Genomic DNA, 11,899 nt, shown 5'->3' on the forward strand with positions numbered 1-11,899 from the left:
TTTTGGAGGCTGAACAGGTTCAGGTCCCATAGCCTCTTCTCATAGGGCCTGCCCTGCTGTCCCCTGATCATGTGAGTGGCCCTCCTCTGGACCCTGTCCATGCTGTCCACATCCCTCTTGAAGTGCGGTGCCCAGAACTGGACGCAGTACTCCAACTGCGGCCTGACCAGTGCCGCATAGAGGGGGAGGATCACCTCTTTTGACCTGCTTGAAATGCATCTGTGGATGCATGACAAGGTACAGTTGGCCTTCCTAACTGCTTCCCCACACTGCCGACCCATGTTCATCTTGGAGTCAATGATGACTCCAAGATCCTTTTCTGCCTCCGTGCTGACAAGAGGGGAGTTCCTGTAGGTATGGTGCCGGTTGTTCCTCCCCAGGTGCATCACCTTGCACTTGTCTGTGTTGAAACCCATCCTATTCTAATCCGCCCACTCTTGTAACCTATCTAGGTCAGATTGTAGCCTGTTGCTGTTTGTGACAGTTCAGTTTTATTTGAAGACTTTTGACTTCTGTAGCCTGTCAGAGTGGTTGAGATGTTAGAAATCCAGCTGACTTGAAAGTTATTTTAATGCTCATTGACCAGGTGTTTTTCAGTTGGGAGCTAGCATTTAGATCTGAACCGAGGCTGGTGACATATGTTACAATTGCCTAAAAGGAGAGCCTTCTACTCCTCGAGTGCAGTTTTGGGACTGTTGGATGGCAAAGTCTGCTGAAAACAAAGATCAATTAGTTCTGCAATAATTATTTGCAGACCATGTAAATCTCTTTCTGCCTTTTCTTTTCCCTGAGTTCTTTGAAGGAACTGTCATATTTTAGGCTCTTTGTACCAGTTGGATACTCTTAACTTGGCTATTGTCAAAATGTTGGCTTTTTTGTTTGCTAGGATTTTTTTTTAATTAGACTTGGTGATGTAAAACATATCCCTCCTCTAATTCCACCATGAAAGCTACCCCTTCTTGTTTCCAAATTGCACTCAGTCCAACAGCCTGCTGCAGCAAATTTCATTTTTTGTCAGGGCAGCTTTACTGTAATGTGTGCTGCATCTGAGCATAGGGGAAGAGAGAAACGAGCAACAGAAGAGACAGAGGAGGCTCACACCCACTGTCTGTTCGACAGGATTTAGGGTCTTTAAAAGGAAGTAGTTATGTTGTAGTTGTGAACTCATAACCTTTGTAAAAACATCTCTCTCTTCCTGTGGAAATTTATTTTCCCTATAGGTACAACACCTCAACCACACTAGACTGAGCACCTTTTCTAAGAAACTTAGGACCTCGAAATGACAGGTGCTTTCCCTGGTGCCATAACCATTATTGCTGACACATTCAAGATAGCAGCCTCGGCACTTGGCTTGGTTAAATGAAAAATGATAGTCTATCTTATCCCTGTAGCTGTCTTGGTTCCTCTTTCTCAAGAAAATAGGAATTACTTATGGCATCAGCTGCTTGAGTCTGAAACAGGCGCTGATACTTTGCTGGAAAAAGCAAAGAAGAGAATATTTATATCTTGTTAAAACTGTTAAATTTCAGCATCAAAGTAAATATATTTTAGCAAATTATGTGATGTGCATCCTCAGTTTCCTGCATAATATTTTTGTTCCTTCAGACTTGCATATATCCCTCCAGTTTTGCTTGATAAGCATATGCATTTCAGGATTAGAATTACATCCCAATTCTTTCAATCTTTACATGACAGATTGAATTTTTAATATTAATCTGTATATCGCATGCTTTAGGAGGAAGAAACTGAATAGCAGGGGCAGTAATGTTGGGTTCTGCCTTGACTCGATTGTTTTCATGGGATATAAATGCTAGTACACTGTATGGATATAGAAGATCCTAACTACTGTTGCTGCAGTGCCTCTCTCCGTTATAGTAAAGGAATATGGAAAGGAGCAGAGAATATATAGTATATGGATCAGCTAGCTTAGTTCCCCAAATAATAGGCACATAGGGATATTAGAGATTGGGGTGTATTAGTGGCAATTGCTGTTTGCTTAGCTGTCCAGTTGTAAGTGAAGATCCCTGTCCTGCCTTCAAATCATCTTTATTCAGGCCTTACACAGAAAAAGTCAATATTTTCCCATAAAAAGGACTGAAATGGGGAGGAATTGAAAATTGAACAATATTTAAAAGAGATCGTTTGGTAAAAGGTGACTGGGGTGGAACATTAACAGACTTTTTTTAAAAAGTAGACCTTCCTCTTCCCCCACCATTTTATAGTGTCTGGTACTGTCATCAGTATTTAGAAAAAATACAGACAAGTTTCCATGCTTGGTTGGTTCATAACTTCTATACTGTATATATTTTAATATAGATAGTGCTGTACTTCACTTGGTATATGTATCAGTCCAGACTGATTTGCCTGAAGAAAGGAGGGGGCTCTGGACATAGTCCGTGTGTGCATCTTTGTGTGAATGCTGTAGTCCAGGGATGGGGAATCTCCGGGCCGCTGGTTGGCAGGGGATTCCATTTCCTAGCTGCCCCTGCCCGTGTGACTTGTGCCGGCTCTGGAGCAAGCTGGCCCCATCCCATGGTCCCAGCAGCTCTGGAACAGCACCCTGCGCTGCTCTGCCATGCATGCTGCCGCTGAGGCTGGGGTCTTCATGGAAACCAGCACAAGCTATGTGGGCAGGGGTGGTTGGGAAATGGAGTCCCCGGCCGACTGGATCCAGCCTACAGGCCGGACCTTCTTCATCCCTGCTCTAGCCTATAGATTGCTTATTTTGCCTGAGCTTTTTTTATTTTTAATTGCTTTATGTCGCTGCTTATTTTACAGATAGCAAATCTGGTGTTTTAGTTGTGAAGATCTTGGAGGTGCATGAGGAGTGCACTATGCAAGTTGCTGTCTGTCAGCAGCTGGGACAGTTTTCTGCTGACAGCTCCTTGGAAGATGCTGTAACCCATACTGAGCCCATACTCAAGGTTCTCTTTACAAAAGAGACAGCAGGCCACCTCAAAGGAGGCCCACAAGACATCATCCACATCTATCCTCCCTGGTAGGTACGGTGAATTAGAGCTTCTAACTATAATATTTTAGGAGGCATTTTTGTCAGAGTGTTTGTTGTGCGGCACAGTAAGTCTTTCGTAATGAGTCTGTTGGCAGATTCTGAAGTTTTCTGAAAGACAAGCTAACAATAGTTCGTTAAAGAAAAAGAGGCATATGGGTTACGCTTGCCAGCACTGCTGCAGGCTTTAATTTTGTTTTTGTTTTAATATTTCATGTTTAGAATTTATGACAGGCATGAATAACATCTTATCATTGATGAGGCCAATAAAACGCATATTTTCTTGTAGTAAAGTAGTTCAGGAATTCTTTACTGATGTCTTCAGTTTAAGATGTCACTCAATGGCAGAGTCTGTTCTTGCAGCACTATACTCAGACAAGTCCACACCAAAGTAAAGTATAGTGGGAAAAAGTAAAAAGCATCCTCACCACTTCTAATGAATTGCTAACTGTTACCATGGTCAGCTGTCTTTTATCATTTCATTGTGTTCGTCTTCCACTCCACAAACTCTTCTTCACTACAGATGGTTAACTGTCTCTGAAATGTGTTTTTTTTTTAAAAAAAAAAAAAAAGACGATTTTAGTGGGATTGGTCTTTTTTCTGGACCAGTAAGTTGATTGGAGTGAAAACTTTAATGAGGCTGTGTACATGTGTGAGGGCTTTGGCATAGGATGAGGAGTTCGAGTTTTCCTGAAGTTGAATATTAGTCATCTTTTTTCTCGTCCCTTCTAAAATATGCACACTGACATATAAACTGTGCCTACACAAGTGGCTGACTGAGCAGTTGTTACTGCAGTTATTTAGTAGTTGCTCAGTGGCTTAAGCTAGTACTAAATGACAGCACAGTAACTGGTGTTGGCATCACATTTTGTGCCTGGTGATGCCTGATGTCACCATAGTGTCTAGTGTAGATGCCTAGAGAGAACTTTTTTTCTACTCATGCCTTTCACAGTTTAACACTTTCACACAATGTTACCATGGCCACAGTAGGTTAAAAGTGTCTTCAGACAGAAGCATATTCCTTAGTTTGACTAGTTTTCCTTATAAAATATTTTTTTCTTCCTGTTTTAGGTCCCTAATCTACTGAATAGTACTGAGAACGGTTTCATCTCCCTTTTTACCTCTATCCTCTGCTCCCAAACACACTCCTTCAAATAAGATTGCATATGTTTTGGAGGAGATTCAAACATTTTAATAAAGGCATAGTTCAGAGTCTGCTATAGCTACAGGTGCAATCAACTGCAATTTAAATGCAAAAAGATGAGTAACTGAAAAATCTTAAACACAATTCCCAGACATATATTAAATAATGGGTTCATATTGCTGGTGGTGTTATTTCTTCTCCCTGTTGATCTGCAGCTGTAATGTTTGCTTGCTTCCCACCTCTTATTAGGGGCTTCCTCACCTAGCCTTCACCTTCCACATCATCATATACATGGCTCTAAATTTCTCTTATGATTTGTCTTTATTTCTCCCTCTACTTATTGGGTCCTTACTACCTGTCAACTGCTTGATAGAGTTATTAGGTTTGTGTGAGTAGGCAGCTACTTGATCCGGCTTCGGATCCAGCTGCTTCGGATGCTAGCGATCGGATCCAGAGCTCTGGACCGGGTTCCCACTTCATTCCGGCCGAAGCGGCTCCGAGGCTTTGGAGCCGCCTTGGAGATCCGGCCATAGGTTATAACAAGACAGAGACAGTCAGTTGCACAAGCACCCATGTCATGAGTTTTGCCTGTCAGCAGCCAGAGGCGCAGGGCCCCAGAACCCAGAAGCCCTGCACCGATCTCCTTGACAGCTGGCAAGCTTCGTGGCCGCAGCAGGGGCTAGCATGGCTGCAGTTTTCAACCTGCTGCACCTTAACATGCACAGTGTCACCCATGTCACAAAGTTTTGCTTGTCCTCAGCTTGAGGTACAGTTCCCCCCAACCCCCTGCACCTATCTTTGTGAAACTTGGCAGGCTTTGTAGCCTCATGAGGGGCCACCACCCCTGCAGTTTTCACCTCCCTGTGGCATAACACATACATGTGACTTGAGTTTTGCTTTCAAGAAGTTGGGTTGCAGTTCCTCCCAAACCCCTGCACAGAAGTTAGAAAAAAGTAACAGGCATAACACATTTGTAAATGTTTCAAATTTGGGGTCTGATACTTGATATATTAAAAAAAATGCCAAATCAATAGAAAGTGGTAGATGTAAAAGTTTGCATGCCTCTTTTATAAACAGCCCAAAATCATAAATAGTTTTAGGTTTTGAGTTACGAGAATTAGTTCCAGAACATTAATAAATATTTTGTCTTATCAGCCTCAGGAATCAGGTTCTGGACTGCACTCATTAGGATATAGGAACATGGCAGATCTGTGGATGTGGGCACAAGTGTGTACAAATCTAAAATAAGCATTACATGTCAAAATGAAGTACAGATGTGGTCTGTAAGCAAAGCTGACAGAGCTTTGCTGTCTAAAAAAAGCTGTTTTTAACATCTGAACAGGTCAAAACCATCTAAAAACGCTAAAAAAAAGCTGTTTTGATAGACCTATTTTTAAAATTAGCCTATTCACATATTTGCTTTATTTATATCATCAATCAGAAACAAAGGAAGCTGAATAAAAATGTAGGATGTTAAAATAAGTTTGAGGTTTGACTTGCAGATCAACAAGCGAAGAAAGGCATGGCGAAGCTGACACTTCATCCTTAAATCACCCTGATGTACTTAGGGCACATGGCACAGAATGTAAGGTCATTCGCTATTTTGAGACACTTGCAATATGAGGCAGAGTGGGGTGGGATGAATGGACAAGCCTCTGCTGTAAATTAAACCTGTAAAGCAAAATTTTCAAGTTTGTTCTTAAATTATGCCCCAGAGTTTTGTATTACATCTATTTGTATATACTGATAGAGCAGCTGAATACAGGAGTACAGTAGTTAGATGCAAAAGTGCTGAATGCATGTGCATAAGCAAAAGTTCCACAAGCAGTTTAGGAGCCAGGTTTTGGAGATCTGTTCTATCATTTTGTTAGAAATTCTTTCTTTGCATTTGATATGTAAATTTTGTGAGCGCAGTTGGCAGGCTGTTAGACAAAGATGTGCAGTTTGGGAAAACTAGTAGGTAAAATATGCAATTTGCATAGTTAATTTTGGAAGTTGTATTTGGAAAATTAACTGTAAATGTTTCCAGAGTGATATGCTACCACATCATTATGATTAATACTAACTTTGCTTTCTGACACAAATAATAAGTAATCCAAGAACCCATTACTGCAAGTCTTTATTCGTATGAGTATTCTTTACATGAGTTGTCCTACTGACTTCAGTGGAACTTCATGTCTGAGAGAAGTTTGTAGGATTGGGCCTTTATTTCTCTCTTAATTGGCTCTTTCTTTTCAGGTGAATGTTTCATGCATCTCATAAAATGAAAATTAAATTAAGAATCTTGAAAGTCAGGGGGCTTATTTTACTGAGAATTATTGCCAGCTGCAGGGAAATGATTCGCTTCAGGGCAGATGTAATCTCTGTCACCTTTGTACTGCGTTGGCAGGGCACAAAGAACGAAAGGGGCTACAGAATCAATTCCATTGCCTCTTAACAAAATCTTAAATGAAAACTAATTAAAAATTTGTAGACTTTGAAGAGGAGAGATTAGATGTTTTTAATACCATGTTAGAAAAATGTTAGTATTTTAAAAAGTTTTTTGTCACCTTTGCATGAGATTATTCCAACCAGAGGAAGGTTGTGTTTGCCCTCTTAAGGTATGTAAACAAGAGAGTGAGAGTTTAGGCTTTTCTGGACCTACAGCCTCAGGTTTGTATTGTGATCTCAGCTTCCATATGTTTGTAAATGTGATACAGTACTACTTATCCCATCTAACAGATAGTGGTGAGAACTGATGTTCTAAAACATTTTAAGTCTGTCAAGCTTGAAAATACTAAGGTTTATAATTAAATTAATAATCCATACCAGTGTGAATTTATCAGCTTGACTGTGAGCCCTAAGGACAGCGTGGATAGTATCCTTCAGCCATCCCTGCCTTCTGTAACCAAATGTGCCCCCTTACACTGTTTTGAGATAAATTTAACTGAGGATTGAGTTGGAGATTATAGATTATAAATAGGAATGTACCGAAATTGCAGTTTTGCAGTTTTCTCGGACAATGAGAAATCAGGCATTTTCTGTGAAAATCAGAGATCTCGGGAAAAAAGGAGCTTCACAAAAAAGTAGAGAAAGGGAGGGGGGCTTCATGTAAAAATATAGATTTTTTCTTTTTTTTTTTCTCCCTGGGCAACCAAGATGCCCTCATCTCTGGTTCCTGATTGGGTGAGAGAGCTGCCTTCATGCAGCCCTTGGAGATGGGGACAGGCCCAGCCCTGCTTTTTTTTTTCTTTGCAGCCACGTCATCCGGCTGGGCCCATCCTGCAGTAACTGGGTGCTGCAGAGGGTGGGGGGCAGACAAGGGGGAACAGAGCCAGGGTGGGGTAGGGGTGCAGTGTGGCCAGGCCACGACAAGGGGAGCAGAGCTGGGGCAGGGTAGGGGCGCAGCATGGCTGGGCCATGGTGGAGGAGCAAGGCTGGGCCAGGGGGAGCAGAACCAGGGTCAAGTTTGGGAGGGTAATGTTGTTGGGCCATGGCTGTGGGAGTGGAGGACCAGAACTGGGTTGGGGGGGCAGCATGGCTTGGCCAGGGAGCAGTGGTGATGCAGGGCTGAGGGGGCAGTGACAGCCATGTGTCTGCTTCAGCCAGTCAGACATATGGTGGGGGGCAGCCATAATCTACCTGCAAAATTGGAGCCCAGAGCCTGTGAAATTTGACCCCAGGCTCCGCATTTTGAGTACATCCCTAAGTATAAACCTTTTAAAGTTTTTACTGAGTTTAGTCTATTTGGCATATATTTAAAAATATATTCCTTTAATTATATTGCCATCTTAATATATTTTGATATTCATACAAGAAAAATACTTTCAGGAAGTTTGTGACCTTGACAGCTCTCTGGATTTCAGTTTTCTCTTGCCTGTAAAACTATAGAATAATACTTTGAAAATTGTTTATGGACCCTAAACAAAAAAGTGTTATATTTGGGTTTGAGTCCCCTTCTCGTTTTCACTAATGTTACACAAGCATAGCTCACACATAAATAGCATTACTCCTGATTTATTCCTTATTAGTGAGAGGATCATCTGGCCTCACTATTTATTGCAAGTTATAAGTGTAATTAATATAATGCATGAATTCTACAGTCAGAGTTCATTAAGTGAGTGTATTGGCAGATGCTTCAGCCCTGATCTTGGTTCTCACTGAGCTACATTTAACATAGGATCAGAAAGGAGGAATAGTTGAAGGTGACTTTTTTTTTTTTTATATCACCTCTGTGTTTTCCTCAGCCCCAAGGCTGCCAGTGACATTTGGGTACTTATATAAATTAGAGGATCCCAAGCAAGCATTACTTGGAGTTGAATACTTGAATCGGCATATTACTCTGTGCTCATATGAGAATGGTTTTACTGGCAAAAAGAAGCCCCAACCTATTCTCCTTAATATCCTCAGGCAAAATTCAAGCTATAGATAATCCTCTTACAGTCAGATATGGGAAAACTATGCCACTGGATAAAGATGAACATCAATGAAAGTCGAGCACAGTGTATATCCAGAACAGTGCAGCTTAAGGCTCAGTTCTGTCTTACAGCATCTGTGTTACAGCTGGGTAGCTTTATTCTCAAGGGATGCCAGGGGCAGTTCAGATTTGTGGTCATTATTAGGCATGCCTTCTTTTTGCTTCTAGCTAAAATCTGCATGCTGAAATAAAAGCTACTTCTGTCTTGTCAGGTTAATTTTTTTGGTAGGGATGGAAGTAAGCTGACCACTGAATGTTAATTTTAGCTGTTAGATCAACCTTTTCATATTATCCATTCTTGATGTTCCAAGTATAAGTAAAAAAGTGATTTATTTGGACACAACTTGCAGAGAATGTTCCCTTTGCCTGATGTATCCTGGTTGGCTTGTTCTAAACAAACTGAAAAACAAAAAAATCTGTTTAAAGGAGGAAGCTGTCTGAATCACAAGATGTCTGAGTCCTATGACTGAAGGAGATTAGTCAATTCTAGCTTTATTCCAAAAACACTTACATGTCCAAAGCAATGGATTTAAGTGGCATGCAGCAGGAAGAGGCTAGCAGTGTTATGGTTTGCTAATGGGGAGCCAGTGCAACATGTAGGCAAAGCCTCCATCTGAGCATAGTTTAGCAAGAAGTGTGATGACAAGTGCTCTCCCAGTTTGAACTTCGCAGCTGTTACCATTATACAATGGCTATGACCTTCTCAAACTAAGTCTACAGAGATAAGTAACTTTCTAAAGCTCTTCTGGATGGAAAAATACCTTTTATAAGGCAAAATATGAATTTAAAATGCAGTTAACTTCCTCAGTGGCTATTCGTATTCTGCCCTCAGAGTGTCTTTAGTTTAATCCAGTAGTGTTAAACCTTTTGGCCCTGCAGGCCAGATGAGTGGTGCGGGGCCAATCCTTAGGTCAGATCAGACCTTAGGCCCCTGTGCCACCCCGTTTCTGCCTTGCACACTGGGATTGGGCTGTGGGGGCCCAGTACTGCCCCCTCCCATCCCTGTTTGCTGGGATTGGGCCCTGGGGTCCTTGTACCACCTGCTTCCAGCCCACTACACCTGGCTTGGGCCCTGGGGCCTGGTGCTACCCCCACCTGGCCCTACATGCTGAGATTGGATATCCAATCCAGTGTGCAGGACCCTGGGCTCCCCACAGGTCTGGAAATCTGGCAGCGGGGAGTGGCCACCACTCCTCTGCCACTGAATATCTGGATTTATGGGGAGCACTGCAGGCTAGATGACAGTGCCACGGGCTGTGGGTAGAGCACCCCATCAGTTCACTTCAAAGACAGACAGAGGCCACTTTACAATATGTCTGCAGTGTGCTGTCTGGAGCACTGATGAGATACCCAAGCCAGCTCCAAATGAGAGAGCTCTTGTGCCAGAAGCAGTATATCTGTAGCAGCACAATGTTTGGCATATATCTTATGTACCATGTTAATTTAGAGCTAACTTTGGTATAGAAACACAGTGCATTGAAAACATTAGCCTTAGCATAAAACGGGGGTGCTCAGCCCTTGGCCTGCAGGCCAGATCCAGCCCCTGGCGCTGTGTCATCCAGCTCTGCACACTAGATCAGGCACGCAGGGTACTGTAGAGCCTGATCCTAATGCTTGGGACGAAAGAACTGGATCCTGGTGTGTGGGGCGAGTGGGGGAAGTTTGCAGGGGTGGCATGGGGCTTTATCCACCCTGCAGACTGGTCAAAACCTTGAACACCATTGCTGTAGAACGGGGGTGCTCGACCTCTGGCTCACAGGCCAAACAGTGTATGGAGCAATTGCGTCTGGCCCATGGGATTCCCCACAGGTCAGGAAACTTGGTGGTGGTGATTAATACCACCACCCTCCCACCAGTGCCATGCCCATCCCCCACACAGCCAGATCAGGGCCAGGCCACTCCCCCTTCTTCCTACATGATTTGATTGGGGTTGGGTCACACATGCCTGGATCAGAGTCAGGCTGTCCCCCGCTCTCCCTGTGTGGCTGGATCGGGCCCCATGGCACTAGCCCCTGGTGCCAGATCTAGCCTGCTATGAGGCCAGGCACTTCCCATCCAGCCTACTGGGGAAAATGATTGAGTACCACTGGTATAGAACAGAAGTGTCTACATGGGGAATAGCTATTTGGGGGTATTTCCCTGGATAGACAAGCAAGGCCCAATGTAACTCCTCATGTGTTTAACGTGGATGTATACCCATTTTAGGCAAAGGGGAGGACAGGTTCTTTTCTACTTTTTTTCAGGCAAAGGAGGCTTCCTAAACATGCTGTTATAGAATGCCTCAGCTTGTTTGATAACAGTAATATTTGTAGTGATAAAGTAGCAGCTTGGGCTCTTGTGTTAGTGAAACACGAAAATCAGGTCTTCCCTAATCTGTTGCTATCTATCAGAAAAAACAATTGTTTGTTATGTTGTCCTACTCTTCATACAAGGGCAAAAAAAGTGTATGGAAGAAACATCTTCTGCATAACTTCAGCTTCTTTACTTCCTCCACAGATAAGGACAAGTTCTCTGAAACTGGTTGATCAGTTGGATGTGAGGGATCAACAACAGAGAGTGTGTTCCTTCCGAGTGCTTTGATACATTAAAAAAGTATTGATAGAATAGATATTTGTTCAACAGACAAGGAAGGGGAAGAGAAGTAATAGGCTAAATCCCTACCCTGGAAAAAGTTGGTTTTCTGTCTTTACATTCTTCCTTTGAAGAATGGAGAGTGGGAGAATCCTGATAAGGGGAAAGAGGCTCAGCCAGCAGATAAAATTCTACAAAACTCAAACTTCTAAAGCCAGTGTGGTTACTACTTCTAAAGTAGATGCACACAGCAGTGGCCTTGGAGCCAAAGATCTGATCATATCATCTGTTGGTGATTACATCCAAGAGACCATGCAGTTAGGAAAATTGAAGATACTTTAAGGAGAAACTGGAATAACTGCAGCCTTCTTACAATTATCTTGTACTGCCCATATATTTTCCTGTAACAGTCGTTTGTTCAGGTACAGTGACATAAAAAGAAGCCAGTATAATCAGGTTGATTTTTACATGCATTCTCAGAAAGCTTTCTATAGGAAGTGCCACATCTTCTTTACTGAGTTCTTTTGTAGTTTTATCTCTTTTGACAGAGTAACGCTCAGGGTTTTACCATGTGTGCTTCAATTCAGTATTTGTCATGCTTCCCAAGACATTCTTGTAATCTTCAAATTGGGATCTTAAACATGGAAAAAGAAAAAGAAAAAAAAATATAAACCTGTTATCGGCAGAGCCAAATACATCTTTAAAGGACTATATATATATA

At 42.3% G+C, this 11,899-nt stretch overlaps 1 protein-coding gene across 3 annotated transcripts in view; it reads left to right on the plus strand.

The window, feature by feature from the left end:
- Positions 1–11,899, plus strand: part of SPIDR (scaffolding protein involved in DNA repair) — a 372,282-nt gene that overhangs the window by 137,066 nt on the left and 223,317 nt on the right. For all 3 annotated transcript variants that reach the window (XM_019526956.1, XM_019526976.1, XM_019526965.1), the window contains exon 8: positions 2,779–2,998. In XM_019526956.1, the coding sequence (XP_019382501.1) occupies positions 2,779–2,998 (220 nt within the window). The remainder of the gene's footprint in view (positions 1–2,778; positions 2,999–11,899) is intronic.

This window comes from Gavialis gangeticus, unplaced genomic scaffold (assembly GCF_001723915.1).
Source record: "Gavialis gangeticus isolate Ggan-Ray unplaced genomic scaffold, GavGan_comp1, whole genome shotgun sequence".
Classification (NCBI taxonomy): domain Eukaryota; kingdom Metazoa; phylum Chordata; order Crocodylia; family Gavialidae; genus Gavialis; species Gavialis gangeticus.